This window comes from Astatotilapia calliptera, chromosome 3 (genome assembly GCF_900246225.1).
Source record: "Astatotilapia calliptera chromosome 3, fAstCal1.2, whole genome shotgun sequence".
Taxonomy (NCBI): Eukaryota; Metazoa; Chordata; class Actinopteri; order Cichliformes; family Cichlidae; genus Astatotilapia; species Astatotilapia calliptera.
The window spans coordinates 21790800-21810593 of NC_039304.1; the positions used below are offsets into that span (position 1 = coordinate 21790800).

A 19794-nucleotide genomic window follows, 5' to 3' on the forward strand; every position below is an offset into this window, starting at 1 on the left:
CAGCTGGCTCCTTTCGATGTGGAGCAGCAGCTGCTCTACTCTGAGCCCTTCCCGGATGGCCGAACTTCTCACCCTATCTCTAAGGGAGAGGCCAGCCACCCTTCGGAGGAAGCTCATTTCTGCCGCTTGTATCCGCGATCTCGTTCTTTCGGTCACTACCCACAGCTCGTGGCCATAGGTGAGGGTAGGGACGTAGATCGACCGGTAAATTGAGAGCTTCGCTTTTACACTCAGCTCCCTCTTCACCACGACGGACCGGTGCAGCGTCCGCATTACTGCAGCTGCAGCCCCAATCCGTCTGTCGATCTCCGGCTCCCTTCTCCCATCACTCGCGAACAAGACCCCGAGATACTTGAACTCCTCCACTTGGGGCAGGAACTCATCCCCAACCCGGAGTGGGCACAACAAAAGTCGAGAGGCTTATAAATATTGAAGGTTGTTGATTGATAAAGGGGAGAAATACAAATATAACATCTCCAAGAGGTATTTGGGAAAAATTGGGAAAGGATCTGTGCTAATGGCTCTAATTTATTGAGACTTACGGGTAAGACTGATATCACTTAAAATATCACATTTTTTCTATTGAACCTACAGTAGGTTCAGACTGGACTTCATTAAATCAAAGGAAATGTAACAGCATCCACATTGTGAACATGCTTAAAATTCAGCTTTACTGGACAAAAATAATAATTATTTAGATGTAACTGAGATGTAGTGAGCCCTGTGACAGACTGGCACCTGTCCACAGAGTGCCCTGCCTCTCGCCTCTAACCCCTGTCTTAGCCCCCCCACCACCCCCCGAGACCCTGACAATTTTTTAAATATTGTAAAGCATTCAGTCAAACTTTATCACGCACTGAAAGATTAGACAACAATCGCAATAATGACTGGATATTAGACTCTTTTTTTTTTTTTTTAAATGAAAGAATTCAGGAAATGCTCCTTTAATGAGTCGCTTTACAAATCAGGGAAGGTCACTGATATGAAATAATGTATAAAATACTTCAAAATTAAACATGTATATATATTATCATTTATGCATAAGTAAAGTGGGAGGATGAGGAAATGTATTTGTCTTTTATTTTATTAAACTGAAATGCTTATTTGGCATAAAAAATGGGTCCAAATTATTCTGTTATAAGACGAGTAAAGACTCCCTTGGGCTGAATTTTTAAAAATGCATTCACTCACCCTACAAAACTGTAAAATAAATAACTTCACTGTATGTGTTTTTATACCACCATTTTTTATAAATAGTAATTAAATATTATTACATTTTTTTCTTGTATTGTTTGTGTACACGTTTCCAATGAAAAGTAATTTGAAAACAAATTGTAAGTAAGAAAACAAACATCCTCAGTCATGCGAAGGTTCTTTGAACACTTGGAATTGCTCAAATCCAATCAATTAACTTCACCAGAGGGATTTGCAATGACATCTAATGTCAACAGAGTTTCCAGAAACATCATTTGAAAACAACTGCAACACTTCATGTCCAAGTAAAGCGTTTCAAACACAGCAGGCTTCGCCCGTCTGAACACAGAGCGTGCGTGACGTTATGTAAAACCTTTATATGTGTCGCTCAAAGTGAGAAAACTGCGAGTTATCAGGGGAGTATCATTCTCCAAAACACTTGACCTAGTTGACTCTAACCTGTGGTGTAACGGGGTTTAAGATGGGGAGGCTTTAAAGCACCAACAGCATGTGACAGGTGATTACAAGGTGAGCTGGGACAGAATCCATTTAAAAGTTCCTACTTAGTAATTAAGATCTCTGTTACACTGGCGTTTAATGAGTTCTCTGTATGACTTCTGCTTCATATGGACTGAATTCCCTCTGCAATGACGCCCATGGCCAGTGAGGATCCCAGGAGAGCCTTCATTATATCCTGATAAATAAATAAAAAGAAAGGTGATGAAGAAAATAAAACACGTCAGTATCATTGTGCTCAGCTTCAACCTCGCTCGAGCGTTGATGGTTTAACTGGCCATCTGTTGGTTGATAAAGTGGAGCACGTGTGACATTCAGCACTCGGCAACTGTGCGAGGGGCCGTGGCATTTTGTGGCTAAGCCTTCATTATTGGGTCCAGGCACACAAGGGCAAGTGGCACGCAACGCCATGCTATGACTTTAGATCAGCTTTCATTGGACGCACACTTGGTCATCACCAGCTTTATTAAGTAAGGCTTTGTTTTTGCCTTCCACTCACTTCATCGCGACTTCCCTATTACTCATGTACAACAGCAAGGCCTTACCAATGTAGCAAAAATCTTTGAGTTAGAGTACTCATGCATTTAAGTTATTCATTTATTTTTCATACATACTATATATAATTGGTATATGCTTAGTCATCTTTTTTTAACTTTAAAACCCATGATGTACATTTCTTCTCCCCCTGCTCAGGGTGTTAATAACGTAGCAGAAGGCGCGGAAAGGTTAGGAGGGGGATGGTGGATCAGGAGAGGCAGGTTTGGTGAGGTAAAGTGGGGTTTATCTCAGCAGCTTTGGGGAGTGAAGGCTTATCTGGGTCAGAGAGCTTTATGACATAAGCAATTAGGGTTTCCTTCTCTTGTGTATGCTTGCAGGAGGGAGGCCTCCCGCTATCTAGATTAGCCATCCTACTCATGCCAGGAGAGCTCGGCGGCTTCTGGACAGTGGAGGGAACCAGCTGGAGGGCGAGATGAGCAGGCGGCAGGGGGTTCCTCGATGGGGAAGGGGGGGAGGGAGGGCAACGAGAGCAATGGGTCAACAAACATATCTTGTAGACATGCAGGACAAGCAGCACGGGTCAGCGGAGGAGCAAGAGCAGAAAGACGGAGTCAGTGACCCACACTGATGAAAGGAATTCACAGAATGAAATGTGGGGGGATGAAGAGGGCGTTTGTTCACTGTAGCATGTTTAACAAGAGTGTGGAGAGAAAACGACCACAAAGGATGTTTATGGTTACTCAGCTTAATGTCATCGATTTCTTCTCATGAGCCACTTGACTGGAAGGATTTACAAGTGATTAGGACAATTGGTTTAGAGAAATGGTTTAAAAGATCTCTGCATATGCTCAGCTTGTGACTCAAGGCATCTGACAATGTGTGAAAATATGAAATATGGATTTTGTTTCACAAGAACTGCACAAAAAAGTAAAACTTTGTGACTGTAATTCATCATTTTCACATTAAGCTATTCCAGTGAAGTGACGCAAAAACAGCCATGCAAGCTGAATGCTGCTATAAGAATTATATTTTATGTGTTGTAAACAATACTTATGATTATTTGTTAACCTCTAATGCCAAACAACCATAAAAAAAAAAGATTTCTTCTTAATTCCAACCTGACCAAAAACACATAATTTTATAAAACAACATAACAGAAATGGTTACATTAGAGCTGCTGGAGACATCTATACTTAATGATTGATCATTTAATGTTTTGTTGCTTGAAATTTCTTTCTCCAGCACAGAGTCAAACATCTCTAAAAAAAAAAAAAGGCAGCATGATCGTTCACATAACCACATAACAGAAAAAGGAGCAAACTGTCACGTTTATCAGGGACCATGATATCTTTCACTCCAAAAACTACTTGGATGTCTCTGACTGGTCTGAATTTTTTCCGTTAATTTTCTGCAAGACAGCTTGTTTTAGATTTATTACAGCGGTGCTTTTTTTTTTTTCCTTATATTTTTCTTCTAAGGATGCAGATTTTCTTAGCAATAATTCTCGAAGCTTTCTGGAGCTCTATCGACTGTTCTTCAGTCCTTGCACCTGTCCATTTTCAAAGAATTGGAGATTATGTATCGGACTTTCAGGAGCATTAAAACATGCCTCCAAACATGCTCCTTCCGGTTGTCATCTATGTAGGTTCCCCCAGTTTTGCAAGCCGATCATTCTCGTTTACGTGCCCCACCCTCCCTCCCTGCTTCCTTGTTCTCCATTCTTTAACTTCTTCACCTCTATTTAGTACGTGGGGATCTGCCAGGCCCGGGAACCATCGCCATTCCCCTTCGAGGCCTTCCCCAAACCGCAGCTCAATTCATGTCAAAGCATTTACCTACTCAAACACTGTTAAACCTAAAATGAGGACGTGGGCCCAGCTAGTGAAATGATTTTCTGTTTGTTAGACCACCGACCTAACACTTGTTCCAAATTCTTTAGTTGAATCTGTGAAAAAAAGCAAAGGTAACATAGTTTGACAGATGTAAAGTCAAGGTGATTCCCAAAGAGCTATTAGCTGAAAACCTGGCATATCTCAGCATGATGTGCAGAGTCAGGCTATCTACAACAGATTCACAGTATCTGAGAGTCATACTCTTAACAAAGAGGAAACAATCCTGACAAAAGGTGAGAGAGACATTTGGTCCTTCAGTTGATCTATCCCTTGTTTACTAAAGCCTCATCAGAAATGGTCACAGTGGAAGGGTGGCTGTAAAAAAGCCATTCTTACAGAAGGGAAAGTATGTCAGGTAAGCTGAGATTTGGCAAATTACACAAGAACTGACATGAAATTCAGTGGAACAGGTCTGATGGAGTCATGAATCAAAATGTGAAATGTTCAGGCCAAATCATCATCGATATGGCAGCAGCTTCATTTTCATAATAAAGGTGGTGACTTGTTAGAATAGTACAAGTTCTATCTATCTATCTATCTATCTATCTATCTATCTATCTATCTGCCTCCACCCTTCTCCTTTTCATTCTTGTAATGGTGCCTGTTAATAAGATTCAGGTCTCAATCACAAACACAAAAACACTCTTGTTTTGATCAACGATCCCAACAACAGATTGTAACCACACGCTGGGCATGTCGATCTCTGTGATGCATGCATCCGTTTCACTTAAACAAGCGACGGCTTAGCTGCCATCCGCGCCAGCTTTCGGAGAAGTTTACCTGTCTACTTACTGAAGAAAGCCTCTCAGGCAAAAGGCACACATATCACTCTACCTCTAAACCTGGTGTTCCTGGACGCCCCGGCTGCCTGCATTTTAAATGCATCCCACTAAAGCCAGACTATCCAGGCTGGAGGACAGAAGTAATGAGACGTGACACTGCCCAAGGGAAGGAAAAGGAGGCCTAACAGATATAGGTAATCCTTCTCACCAAGCTAACGCCTCTTAGCCTCTCGCCCCGGCTGTCACATGAACCCAGCAGGAAAAGATCCAGGAGCCATACGCATATAGACAAATGCAGACACACTAGCAGCGTAATCATTAGAAGCTGTCAGCTTTGCATTCATACATGTGTTGTTTGAAGAGAACACATGTGTTCAGTCACAGCACTAAAACCTCTGACAAGTAAAATTAATATTGATCATCTCATTACAATGCAGCGTTCAGCAGGGAAACCTCATTTTGCTGTTACTTTGACACTCACCACCAACTTAAACATTGTTTAAGCAGCCGCTTAAGCTAGCCCCCCCACAAGGACAACACGCACCACCAAACTGCCAAAACTGCTAAAGAACAGCTTGAGGAGGCCGACCCCAGAGGCCTGGACATGTTAGAGGTAGCTTGTAAGCACAAAATAAGGCAGGTGGTTTCAAAAAAAAGGGGAAACATATGGTCTGCACCAGCCACACACACTCACACACACTTACAATAGCTTCTGCATCGATCGATGTGCTAATGCAAGGCTCATTTATCACCATAATTCACTAACAGATGTTGGGCGCTATGATACCATTACCCCAGTGTTTGCACAACACAACCCGGGTGTATGACAACAATGTCTCAGAGAAGACCTGACTGATATTATCTGCATCGATAGAGAACGTGATGGATTGTTGTGTACTTGTAAAAGGTTTATGAAGTGTAGCACTGATGGCTGAGTAGAAGCACTTCTGCTAAGCAGTTACAGACGTTAATATACTTGATGTAGCGGTTGTGGAACAAGAGATTAGGTTGGATTTATTTGACAGATTAAACTTTAGTTGAACTGTCAGCCACTGTATCAAAGGATCACACAACATGGCTTTAATGGAAATCAATATAAGCCACGAGTGAGCGCGACTATTTGTTTTCACTATTTATTTCATTGTTGTGAATTTTGTTGCGCTCATGACGCCAGAGGTTGTATCGAATGTTTGGAGGTGCAACAAAAAAACATTTATTACAGTAACACAGACTGAAAAAGGACTATGATACTGATATAAATGAAGCTTTTTCACATGTTTACTGTTTGCTGGAGCTGAACTTTAAAGATTGGTTTTGGTTGAAAAATGCAGCATAGTGCCCTTCAGACCCTGTGCGCTGTACTATTTATTTAAATACACCTAATAAATGATCAATAAACTAGTAATTAGGTCATATTATTTCAGCTCACGTGAACACATTTTGATACGGTTAATTAATTGCATAATTGCAAATTTCAATAATCCACACAAACAATTAATAATTCTAAATGAGATTTGAGAACATTATTTATCATTACAGCTTAGTACAGCATGAAGAGGGCTGAAGGCTGAATGACCGCAGGCATGTGGCTCCTGGTTAATGGATCATGTCAGTGTGTAAGTGTCCACATCAGCTCTGATTGCAGAAAGATAAAAGTGAGGATAAGTGAGTAATAAGTTTGGTAAAAACTGATTTAAACCTTTATTTTTGTGTTGATTAACTAAAATTTTATTCAAATTTTGCAAACAAGTTAACTTTCTCCACTCAGTTCATTGGGTACACGCTGCTAGTACTGGTTTTTCTTCAGAACTGCTTTAATTCTTCATGGCTCAGATTCAACAAGATGCTAAAATATTCCTGACGTGACAGCATCACACAGTTGCAGCAGATTTTCCGCCTGCACATCCATCATGAGAATCTCCCATTGCACCACATCATAAAGGTGCTCTGTTGGACTATGCTTTCATGTTGCTAATGCGAAACTGTGACCTGACCATCTGAATTTTGCAGCAGAAATTAAAACTCATCAGACCAGCTTCCAGTGTGGTCTTCTGCTGCTGTAGCCCTTCTGCTTTGAGGTTCTACATTCAGAGATGCTTTTTTTTTTTTTTTTAACATACCTTGTGTAACCGGTGTGTTCGTGCATTGTGTCTGACAATGAAAGGTAAAAAGAAAGTAAATAACTTGCTCGCTCCAGCTCCTCCCCCACAGGGGAATTGTAGAAAAGGGCGCTGTATTTATTTTTACATTAAACATAAAGTACAAACTTACATGCAACATATTTCACACAGATCAGAAAGAAAACACCCACCAGGGTGGATAAAGATATAATTACTGTTCTAAAAGAAATGACACGAGCTCCCACAGGGGAATTGTAGAAAAGGGAGAGGCCGAAGGGCTACCCCAAATTTATAGGGCTGCACCAAAGAAGAAGAAGAAAAGGATGAGGAGGGGCTCTAACTGATAATGAAGATAACTTCAGGCTTGGAGGTCCTAAAAGTCAAGTATACCAGGAACAGTTTTGTGTAATTGTAACAATATATATTTTATGCATTCATTTATTTGAGGGACTGTTGCCTTTCTATGAGCTCGAAGCACTATGCCCATTCTCTGACCTCTGACATCACCAAAGCATTTCCAGCCAGAGATCTGCTCACTGGATATTTTCTCTTTTTTTGAACCCTACAGATTCAGATCTACAGATCAGCAGTTTCTGAAACAGTCAGAAGAGTCTGTCTGACAACAACCATACCACATTCAATGTCACTTAAATCCCCTTTCCCCCCATTCTCACAGATATTTACACACAGTGTATTATTTACTAAATTACCAGAGTAAAAGAGTAAATTGCCAGTTAAGTGCAGCATGTTTTGAGATGTCCTGTTTTGGCGCGAACAATTCTCTTCATATGATTTAGTGCAGCTTGGAGGAGACACATGTTGACAGGTGTCACAATAAAGTGGGGTTCCCTCCATATGATCCTAATGTTTTCAGACATGAGCCTATAGAAAGAGACAAACTAAAAGTTAATTAGTGCCGTTGACCTGGTGGTTATAAAGCAGTAAAACTTGTCCTACTCTGGAAGAAGTTCATACTGAAGCTCAGAAGTTCAGAACAGCAGCAAACATAATTGGTATGTAATGTGCATTTATTTAAATTAAGTTCTGCTTACATTTACTAATGTATATTTTAAGGTGTACCAAAAACACAGCAAACTAGCTGCAGAATCATTAAAGTCAAAGTATGAACATCCAGTTAATTTACTTTTTTGTGGGTTTGTCTCATATTTATCCCATTTGACATCAATACAATCTAAAGAAAAAACACACCACATTTCAGGTCATAGGCCACAAAGTTTGCTTATATTTACGACACATAAACGTCAGACATGTAGACATCTATCTTTCAGTGCTGTATTATCCTCCTCGTCGAGGCCCTGACAGCGTCAGCAGCACAGAGGGCGAGGCTAGGCTGGGCAGGGCCGGGCGGTCCAGAGAGGATCAGGGGAGGTAAGTCACCAAAGCAGGAATTAATGAGCATTATAGTATTAGGTAAAAATAAGTCCCACCTTAAATCCCTTAGGATTCCTAAACAACCACCAGCACCTGTTACATATGAAGAAGAGGATCACAGAGGAAGACCAGGCTCCTGTGACAAGACAGATAACTGAAAAAAGTCTACGCTGTTGGTGTAGCTGATCTAAAATCAAAGCTCGTGAAATGATATCAGTGCACACTGTTGTTTACTGTTGTACTGAATATTTCAGCTGTACATATCTACTTTTTATACTGGCTGCTGTGCTGTTATGTTTTTATTATTCATTAAAAATATTTGACTTCTTCCAACATCTTTATGTTTTATGTTTTATGTTTATCTTTATTTATTAAATGCATAAATTCGGGGAGTCGGCTTTAAACCCTTAAAACTGAGACAGCAGTCTGCGTGGTTGATTTTTAATTGCTGTGTCTTAAAAAAACCCAGAAAATATGTCTTTAAAAGTCACACATGAAAAAAAAGAGACAAAGATGATGAAAATTTGAAATCCTCTTAAATTTAATAATGCTAAAAAATCACAAGAAATCCAATCCTCCACATTTCTGTGACCTCATTGGGTTTCTGGGTGTTATCTTTTACCTTTGTTCCCCACGTAGGCAGGTCTATACAAAGCTCTGTGACCACAATTAGCAAAGAAAAGAAACAATCCAGTGCAAGCAGTGATTTGCTGGGCTATTTTTTCTTTGGCTTAAATTAGAGTTTGCCAGCTAACCGTGAGCTTGTGGTAAGCTGATCCCACAAACAGGGAACATGATACTGTCTGGAGGTGGTTCATTGTGCTGGAGGGAACAACAACCCAACCCACCTGTTAGTGATACCTGGAAAGCACAAATGTTACAAATAATAGGGCTGAATTTTCTTTTAAAGACCCTGTTGCTTTGAGCCACTAATTAATTCACAGAGTTCAGATTTCCCTTGGAAATGCTGTAATGTCAAGAAACCAGGCACTACAAGGAACAGCACATGCCTCAAGATTACTGATCTTTAAGAGCTTCCTTCAGGGTTCTGGAAATTAAATCTTCTAAATTTGCAATTGTGAGTGCTTTAACTGTGGTTGAATCTCATAACCAGGGTTATTACATTATAAGTTATTATAAGTAAAACAAAATAAATCAAAGGATAGTTAAGTGAAATGAAATATCAAAGCTAAATAACTGAAACCTGAGACCTACAACACTCCGTATGAAGAAACCTTCGCAGGTTTGGTCTAATTTGGTCACATTTGTCATGTTTACTAAGATTTTGATGTCTACATGACTGTGAGTGAAGGGTTTGCATTAGAATATCTGCTATAAAAGGCTTAAATTTGCAGCTGACAAATACGACCTGAAATTAAGACAAAAACTGAAACTAATTCAAAAACTAAACCAAAATGAGCAAACCCTGTAAATGAAAAGAAAAATGTAAAAATAAGTAAAAGTAAAACCTGTAAATTGTGTAATTAACCAGTTAGTCATTGGCTTTGATGAACTGTTCCTAACACTGCATAGTCTGAACTTATCAATACAGTGGTTTAAAAACTAAGTTCCCTCATGATTAAACAGTTTAGCTGCAATAACTTGAAGCAAAATCCTTTTCTGTGTGATGTATCAGTCTCTCACATTATTGTGGAGGAATATTACCCCACACACCCCTCACACAGACACATTTGACTCTAGAATATTTTGGTATACAGAGGAGGTCATGGCTGACTCAGTGACTGCGAGGTGTTCAGGTCCTGTGGATGTAAAACAAGCCCAAATAATGACCCCTCCATCACTGTGCTAACAGGTCGCATGAGGTGTTTGTGCTGATATGTTGTTTTTGGTTTTTACCATGGTGATGTGCAGTATGACCTAAAGTCTCCACTTTGGTCTTTTCTTTCCAAAGGACTTTTTTTTTTTTAAACTTTTGTTTTGTAAGGATACAGTTTTGCAAACTGAAGCTGTGCAGCCATGTCCTTTTTTACAGAGACAAGGTATTCTCCTCCCAAACAGTTCATTCTTGTTCAGTGTTTTTCTAATCGTACTGACAAATTATGTTTAACAGACTAGCTAAAGTTTCTAGGGTCTGACAGACTCTTCTGATTTTGCCGTTTCTCTGAGTATTGGTCTGAGCTTGGTTGAACGTCCACTCCTGTCTTGAGTTTTAATGCACACCTGAATGCTCCAGACCAGCGATCTTTCAAAACCTCTCCTTTTATGGAGATGCTCAAACTTGCTTATGATCAGTTCATTGAATCAAGCAGCAGTAGTCTCACCTGGCTGTTACTACTGCTGCTTGGTTCCTATAAAAGCATTGAGGGTGTCCTTAGTTTTTCACAGGATTGCATCTAAATAAAGATTTTGTTTAGAGGCCACAACATTTCTCAAAGCGTTTGTTCAGTGAGGCATCTTCAGTTATACCAAAACCAATTACATATTTTAGATCACACCTGTACAAAGGTATGACTTTTCCCTTATTTATTCTTTGTATTCACCAATAACCCACCGAATGTTGTTACTGTTATCTCCTATCAGTATTTTCCATCCATGCTGACTTTATATCACCTGTGTCTATATAATCAAGAGATCTTCTCTCTTCTCTTTACACCCCACAGCAACAGATGAGGAAGTCACTTTTGTCGTTTGTTTGCTGAGAGCTCCCGGCTTGAGCTGAGAGGTAAAGCTAACATGCAGGAGTTTTGGGGGTGAAGGGAGGGGAGGATGCAGAGGGGGTGGACCTGTCTGAGAGGAGACTGCATAGAGTTGTAAATGAGCTTGTAATTAGCTCTTACACATTTGCCTGGAGGGAATTAGTGTGTGCGTGCTTGCATGTGTGTGTGTGTGTGTGTGTGTGTGTGTGTGTCATTGTGTGTTTTTTAACCCCTTTTCCTTAGAATAGGGGTTGACGGCAATAAGCAGATAATACTAATTACTTCTCCTCCCCATTGCTTGTTAATTGTGCTTGGTGTGGATTTATACAGCGTGGTAATACTCCCCATTCCTCACACACACACACACACACACACACACAAAACAGATGCATGCCCCCTGCTTTGTTGGCGAAATCAACAGGTCATTTTTTTAATCAGGATATTTCTGTTTAAGTCGCTGATTAATTATGCCAGTTTGGTGCTTCATCATATATTAGTCCAGCCAATGAAGCAGTGTGTGTGTCTGTGTGTCTGCTTGTTTTAATATATTCATGGAGGTTAAATACCTGGGGCCTGACAGCTTTGGGGTCAGACCTCAACAGTATATGGAAATGAAAATGCTGCGAAGAGTAATAAATGGATTAAACCTGATTTTATTGTTAGAGGGTGTCTCACATACATGACTGACTCGGGCCAGGGGTTGGCATAGTCCTCTTTTGTTAAATAACACATTACAGTAAAACTTGAAGGACAAATGTCAGCCTTCCTGTCTCCATTTCAGCTCTAAATTAAGTTTCTTCACTGCTTTTCTTTTCTTTTTTTTATGATTAGAATCACACCAACCTTGGAACCCAGTGACTATCATATGATAACTATGAGATCCAGGTTTGTCTTTCTGTAAACAAATCAGGCAAAAAAAAAAAAAAAAAGCTAAAGAAAAATCAGCAAGTTGAGCAACTGGATCTACTTCTGCTCTCCTGAAAAGTGATCGATCACTACGAACATAAACCAGAGGATTTCCTCCAACTTACTGTTGTTAAGAATCAGCATATCGTGTTTAGAAGATGAAACTTAACCCAGTGTGTATTGGGAAAAAGTCAAGGTATACTCTAGACAGACTGGCAGTCTGTCACCTTGTTAACACCCATAAGCTGTGTCCCAATTCAGGGACCGGAGTGTGTATTTAAGACCAGGTACATCACGATGGGCAAACGACACTCGGTGTGAAAACTCTGCTTCATCAGGGGATTTCGAGCCACAAACATACAGAAAATGCAGATGATGTTTTTTTTAAGGAAAAATGTGGAAATCAGTAAACTGGACAATATTCTTTGCATATATACATAAATAATATTAGAGTATTGTAGATGTTACAGAACTATTTGTAGAGGCGCCACTTGAGTAATTGAGCAAATTTAAGCACAACAGCAAACATAACAATCAGGAAAACAGAATTACAAAACAATAAGATGACATAGTTAAAATATGATTAAAATAAAAACCTATGCTGTTCACAGAAAGACGCAGTTAGTTTCTAGTTGAGATTTAAAATCTGTTTTGTGAGGCCGACAGCCTGAACTGTAGGAGGAGGCTGCTCCAGAGCTTTGGAGCTGCGTTTGCTGCAGCTGACGTCAAGAGAAAAAAAAACAGTCACAAATACCTTATAATGGCTCAGAATACTTTAATTGTTATGATATTTCAGCTTTTGTTTTTTTAAACTAAAACCTAGATCGTCCCTAAAATTCTAGTTCTGCCTTTTCATAACAGGGAAGTGAATATAGAGTCATGAAAATCAATTATTTAAATGATTTTAGGAAAAGGCCGCATCATAAAAAAGTAGTAAAAGAACACGACAGGGACTGAATGTGCTGTAACTGAGGACATGCCAATAAGCTAGTCATTTATGACTGTACAATTTTTTTCTGCAGTAACTGTGATTAGGTTGAGATCAGGTGATTGACTCAGACACTGATGAATATCTCATTTCTTGGCCTTGAGAAACTCTTGGGTTGCTCTCACAGTTTTCTTTGGGCCATTATCTCATTGCACAGTGAAGCCCTGTCTGATTAGCTTTGCAGCTTTTGGCTGAATCTGAGCAGAGAGTACAGCCCTGTACACTTCATGCCACCTCCGCCGTGTTAGACAGTTTTTGTTCTCCAGATTTCTTCTTGTTCTTGAGTGTAATATGTGGTTTTCACCTTGTTGTAAATTTCCCTTCATGAAAGCATCTCTTGACTGTGGCGTTTGACAGTGACACTCCTACCGTACCACCACAAGAGTTGCTTGACTTGTTTAGATGTGGTGAAACTGATTTGATTAACTATGGAAATAATTCTGTGATCATTCACTTTAGTTTTCTCTCAGATCTTTTGGTGTCTCTGAGCTGGTCAGGATATTCACTCTTTATAAGCAATACCCAGATTATTGATGTGGCCTCTGCTAAAGTTTTTGCTGTCTCTCTGATATATAGTTTATATTGTTTTTTCACCCCACAAAGGCCAAAGGCCTCCCTTACATCAACAAGTCGGACCTCCTGTTGAAGCTCCAATAATAAGATTTTTTTAAAGTGTTTCCTAAATCACCATTAATGTACACATGGTTCAGTTGGATATAATTAAAATAAAAGTTGAGCTGGAAGCATTTTATTAAGAAAAATTACAAAACAATAACTGCACTTCTGATTTCACATGTACTGTTGGGATTAAATAATTTGCAGTGCCTCAATAATGCAGGAATCAAAAGAACTCGGTGAAGTGTTGGTACAGCACTAATTACTTTGTGAGTTATTTTTATGATACAGGCCTTAGTTTTGTTTAGAGGCAACATTTTATGATCCCTTTTTTAGTATCTACAGTAAAAAAAAAAAAAAGAGTCACGGTGAGTGATTTTCTATTTTAAGACTATATAAAATGAACCCTCTGAGCCTCCCACTGCCTCCTCCCCTCCACAAACACATGCATAATCTTTTTATTCCTCCATCTTATTATTCATTCTGCTCTAACGGCTTGGGAGTACTTAAGCAGATTTTGGTTCAGTCTGCCCTCAAAGTGTTAAACAGATTGGGTAGGGGGGTATTTATTTTAATGAAGGTGAATGTGTGTGTGGGGTGGGTGGTCAGTGGTCAAATGTCTGAAACTTGGACGGGTTAGATTAACTATGAGCATGATCTTCACTGAGCTCATTTCCCCCTTTCTGTGACAATGAGTGTGCCTGACGCGCACACACACACACACACACACACACACACACACACACACACACACACACACACACACACACACACACACACACACACACACACACAGCTAACCACCTTTCCATTAGCTCACCAATCCCACCTGGTATTTTAATCTAGATTTAGGCTCTAACACGTATCAAATGATGGCCTTCTGCTTACAAAGTAATTCTACACCCTTTCTATACCCTAAACTCTCGTAAACAGCATCTGAGGAACAGATCTGGAAAACCTCTAAAAGATTAATCAACTACTTATTAAAGGAAAATCAGCTAAAGACATTTTAATAAACTGGATCTTTGTCTCCATTCAGAATATTGGGAATAAAGTATCCAAAAACACATTTAGGTGTTTATTTTAACACACTTTGTTTATTTGACATTTATGCAAATTGGTGTGTGATTAATGAGATACCTCATTTGCACATTTTAACAACTTGCCTTTAGAAAAATAACTTTTATAATGTAGTAACAAGCTGGAGAAACTTCATGGTGATATCTGTTACTTTAAAGAATCAGTTTTCCAATTAAAAATGTATGATCGGTTCATCCTGCATTTACATTTTTGCTCTGGACAAGTTTGGAAAAAGATGTAATTTTTAGATACATAACAGATATATAATGCCACTTTTGAATTCTGAATTTTTCTTTTTTTTTTTCTTTAACAAGGGAATAAACATCAGAATAGGGAGAAACATGTAGGGGGAAAACAGAATTAGATAATCCAAAATGTCCAAAATGTTTTAGAAATTACATCTTTGACCCGTGTTGTGACTTTTGACCACCTGGCTCATAACTGTCTGTAGTTGTGCTTCAGTTCTTAAGTCAGGAATTATTGTTTGTCTTTTACCATATCCAGTCTCCATCCTTGGCGGATCAGATTTTATCCTTTTCCCTGTAAGAGCTGTTTTTCATGCAATAGTCAAAATTTTGAAGAGGTAGATATCCTCTCTTCTAATCATTCCACTGCTGATCCCAGAAAATCTGTAGAGGTCCCACAATCTAATGAGATCTCATAGATGATGATTGCTGTGTCTTACACGTGGAGTGCTAATCAGTACTCAGTTTTTTCCCTCTTACCTCACTTGAAGTTTTAAACACAACATTTCTGAATACTTGTAATATCAAAATATAACTCGTTATGTAAGTAAACAACTGAGGAAAGAAAAAAGTTTTACTTTGTTTTCCTTAATTTATTTGACCAGTTGCTGGTTGCAGGTTACTGGGTTAAAATCATTACTTAAGTACCTTATCAAGGCAAAATAATCATTTTTTAAAAGATATAAAACATTTGCTCTTTTGCAGCCGTGGGTCCTGAATATGCAAGCCTTGAATCCAAAACTGTTGGCACAGAGTTTTGGAAATAAAAACAGAACGCAATACCTTACAAATGTCATAAAACAACATTTTATTTGCAATAGAACACTGGGAACATCAATAACAAATGTTTAAACTGAGAAATTTACCCTTTTTAAAATAAAAAAATTACATTTTAGTGTCCCAACTTTTTGACAATTGCAGTTGTGAATTGTGGAAAAAATATTCAACCTTTGTGAGTAAAGGCTTTAAACTTAGTTTTTGTTTGTTTTTTTGTTTTGTAAAAAAGGTGTTCAAAGCTAATGTTAATCTCATGGTTGTGCACTTTGTGTGCACATTTGATGTGCACACAAAGGTAATTATGTGTCAGCCTGACCGTCTGTGTTTCACATGAACACAAGGTTAAGACTCCAGATGTTCATAGCTCAGCCTTTGATGTCTGCTGGGCTCATATCTCTATTCTAGACAGAGTTCGAGACAAAAATTTAAGCTCCTTCTACTTATTTTAAAGCAGATGATCCTTCACCTGACTGCAACCTTTATGCAAAGTTAAAATCACTCTAGGGAGTAATCGGTGTCTGTCTGCGGAGGAACTTTTTGCAGACCCTAACTCCACATCTATATAACAGCCTAACTTTTTCCTCAATGTTGTGCTTTGTGCAGATAAAGTTTATGTTTGCATTGCAGCTGACAGATGCTTTCAGGGTCCTTAACCTGATTAATAACAGAATTGCCCTCAGACTGATTAATGAGCTGCTGAGATCAGAAGGATTGAACCGGGCAGCGGATCATTAATTCCATGTCCTGGAGTCACTCTGCTGCACGTCGATGTCCAGGGGCGTTTTCATTATGTCTCGGCCTGACGAGAGGTCGCAGAGGATAGCCGATGTGCAACCATGTCTGCTTTAATTACAGGGGTATTAGCTGGTGGGGAGATCCCTAAAGCTTTGTGTCCGACATTCCCTCTGGGCCAAATGTCCAGGCAAATGTGACATTTTTTTTTTTTATATCATGGGACATCCGGGTTTCATTGTGGCATCCAAGTGTGTGGCAGAAATACTGTCAGATATCAGACTATCACTGGTGACATAAAGGCAGAACAGCTTTAACAGAAAACCTCCCAAAAAAATTGTATTTATTTTGCATTTTTTGAGTCTTGATTGGCCTCCTCTTCAGACACTGAGCCATTTTGTGGCCTGCACCCTTTCTTGCCCAGGTTTCCTCCAGCCCATCATCCAGCAGGGCTCCAACTCCACTGGTCCATCTCCACCGATTAACCAACCTAACCTCACTTGTTTGCTCACTGCAGTCATTCTGGCAGTCAATGTATCCTCAGGCTAAGCCAAACAAGCTGATCAGCCAGCCACCTCTGTACACAGTACCCCCCACTAAGAGGCTAATGGCCGGGATGTATAATCCTTCTCAAAACAACCACAGAGATGCTAATTGTATCCCGCTATAAATACTGGCCGACTCCTTGTCCTCTTTCTTCATTTACCTATGCTCGTCTAAACCTGGAACAGCCTACGCCCTTCACACCGGCTTCCCCGAAGCAATTTGCACAGATACCAGGAAAAGCTCCGTTACATAAGACAGGCTCTAGATAATCGAGACAAGTGTCAATAAACCTGCAGCATCTGAAAAAAGGAGAGCGGCAGAGAGCGCGCGGGGCTTTACGCACGGATACAGCATTTCATGCGTCTTTTGGCCACTTCTTCACTTCTTCTCTGAGCTGCTGCGAAGCAACAGGTCGAGATGTTCCCCCTGCCGATGTTCACACCGGACCAGGTAGCTCGGGTGTGCGAGAACCTGGAGGAGACCGGGGATATCGAGCGCCTCGGTCGGTTCCTCTGGTCCCTGCCAGCCGCCGTCCCTGGTTCCGCCGGGGAAGCGCTCAATCGACACGAGTCCATAATGCGAGCCAGAGCGCTGGTCGCGTTTCATGGAGGGAACTTCGAGGCTCTTTACCAAATCCTGCAGAGTCACCGTTTCACGCGCGAGTCTCACGCCAAGCTGCAAGACCTGTGGCTGGACGCGCATTACCGAGAGGCAGAGAGGCTCCGTGGGAGACCCCTGGGCCCGGTGGAGAAGTACCGCATCCGCAAGAAGTTCCCGCTGCCCCGCACCATCTGGGACGGCGAGCAGAAGACGCACTGCTTCAAGGTAGGGTTGTGGTTTCACTCTCGTGGCTTTTGGTGACAGAGGGAAAACACGGACTCTGCAGTGCCATCAGAGGCTGCTACAACAAGCATAAACATTTCTGCAAACTACACATTAACTAATAAATCAGGGCTTTTTAACATGACTGTTGTATTCGTGCTGGCTGGTCTTTGAGCTGTTAAAATGATGACGGTCAGAGTCATGGGTTTCCCCTCAGATCAGAAATTTCTGAGACTTTCCTACTTTAAAAAAAAACAAAGTTGAATAATTTCATTATAAACTGTTTTTGTGCAGATATGACAAAACTAATCTAAGCTTATCTGTATGATGCAGCTGCGTGTGTGTTTAAAAGGAAAGTTCCTCTGTGGATCTGTGTTAAAATTGTGGTTTCAGCAAAATTCCTCTTCTTGTTCTGTAGCCATGTTTAAGAGAACAGTTTCCAATGCACACCTTGCAGACTGCTGGTTTGCACAGCAAGACTTCTTCTGTTAGATTTATAAAACTTTTTTCTTGTGACACATTAACAATGCTTTCCAGATGTGCAGAGAAGCTCAACTCAAAAGAAAGAAAGAAAGAAAGAAAGAAAGAAAGAAAGAAAGAAAGAAAGAAAGAAAGAAAATGTTACATTTTGATGCCATGAGATTTGTTGCAGTTCCCCAGGAGGCAATTTGGCGACATTTTTGGCTTTTAAAGTGCAGTTTATAAATCACAAATCGGTAAAAGTATACAAAGTACAGCTTTAAATATACAAAATAGTATGTTTGGGGGAAGTAAAAATGCACTTTTCCTCTTGGAAGTGTGTGTCTGAAAGTGTGAGCACCCTCTAGTGGCACGGTGGTGAAGTATCATTCAGAGTTAATCTTTAATTCCAACCCTCAGGAGGGGTAGCTTCTCCAGCAGCTTATTAAACCACTTAGCATGATCCAATTTAGTGGATAAACATTGTTATGTGTGCTTCTAATGTAGATTGTGTTTATCTATTTATAAATCCGGACTAATGTGATTATACCAGGTATCATATAAGAGTGATTATTGCGGTTTAATAGGATGATATTAAAATAACACTAACCACTTTATTGTCGTCACCTTCGGTTGATCCGTCATATGAGACACGTAGAGTCTTTAATGATCCACATCATTTTAATTCTTACCCAGGAAAGAACTCGCAGTTTGCTACGAGAGTGGTATCTCCAAGATCCGTATCCTAATCCGTCCAGGAAACGCCACCTGGCCCAGGCCACCGGGCTCACACCTACGCAAGTCGGGAACTGGTTCAAGAACCGCCGGCAAAGAGACAGAGCTGCCTCAGCAAAGAACAGGTATCTCAGAAATTCCACATTTTATACAAGTTATGACTCAGAAAGAGAGAGAAACCCTGTTTAGTCAAGTTAAAGAGACTAATTAGGTGAAGTGGCTGTACTTGTCTGAAGATCAGCTCCGACACTCGCACTCTTAAAAACAAGACTTCTCACTCTTCTTCTCTTTTCTGTCCCCTGATGCAGGCTGCAGCAGGATCCTTCCCTCCTGCCCTCTGAAAGCTCTCCCAACGGCTCCCTCCAGGGACACCACCATCACCCCCGCCTGCTGCCCGCCTCCCCTTGCCACCCGGGCAGCCCCGAGGCCAGCGACTGCAGCACAGAGCCCGAGCCCAGAGGAACCGGGGCCTCCACCCCGGAGATCTCCGTCAGCAGCGACAGCGAGTTTGAGTCTTGAGACGAGGGACTCTCTGTCGCAGACGGGCAGACTCTTACTACTGTCTGTGATCAGACCCAGACACACTTACAAAGACACTTGAACTTTCAGCGTGACTGCGGACACATTAGAGCTGTTCTCGGTGGGAGGAGGGCAAGATGAGACCACTTGTTGTGGATGTGAGTGGACAAAGTAAAGATATGCACTTAAAAAAAAGCACCATGGCACATGACTCTGACTGTTATGTATTAGTTTAATGTGACTCAGTGCTGTAAAAAGATAAACATCCAGTTGAGTTTCAAACTCTCAGGCGAAGTATTTGTAGAGATCATGCCTATGA

At 40.5% G+C, this 19794-nt stretch overlaps 1 protein-coding gene across 1 annotated transcript; it reads left to right on the forward strand.

Annotated features, from left to right (window-relative positions):
* The first annotated feature begins 16845 nt into the window (after positions 1-16845).
* On the forward strand, positions 16846-19614 carry six7 (SIX homeobox 7). The gene is made up of 3 exons (XM_026162363.1): positions 16846-17765; positions 18918-19081; positions 19265-19614. The coding sequence occupies exons 1-3, from the start codon at positions 17358-17360 to the stop codon at positions 19473-19475; spliced, it is 783 nt and encodes a 260-aa protein (XP_026018148.1). The 5' UTR covers positions 16846-17357; the 3' UTR covers positions 19476-19614.
* The last annotated feature ends 180 nt before the right edge of the window (positions 19615-19794 follow it).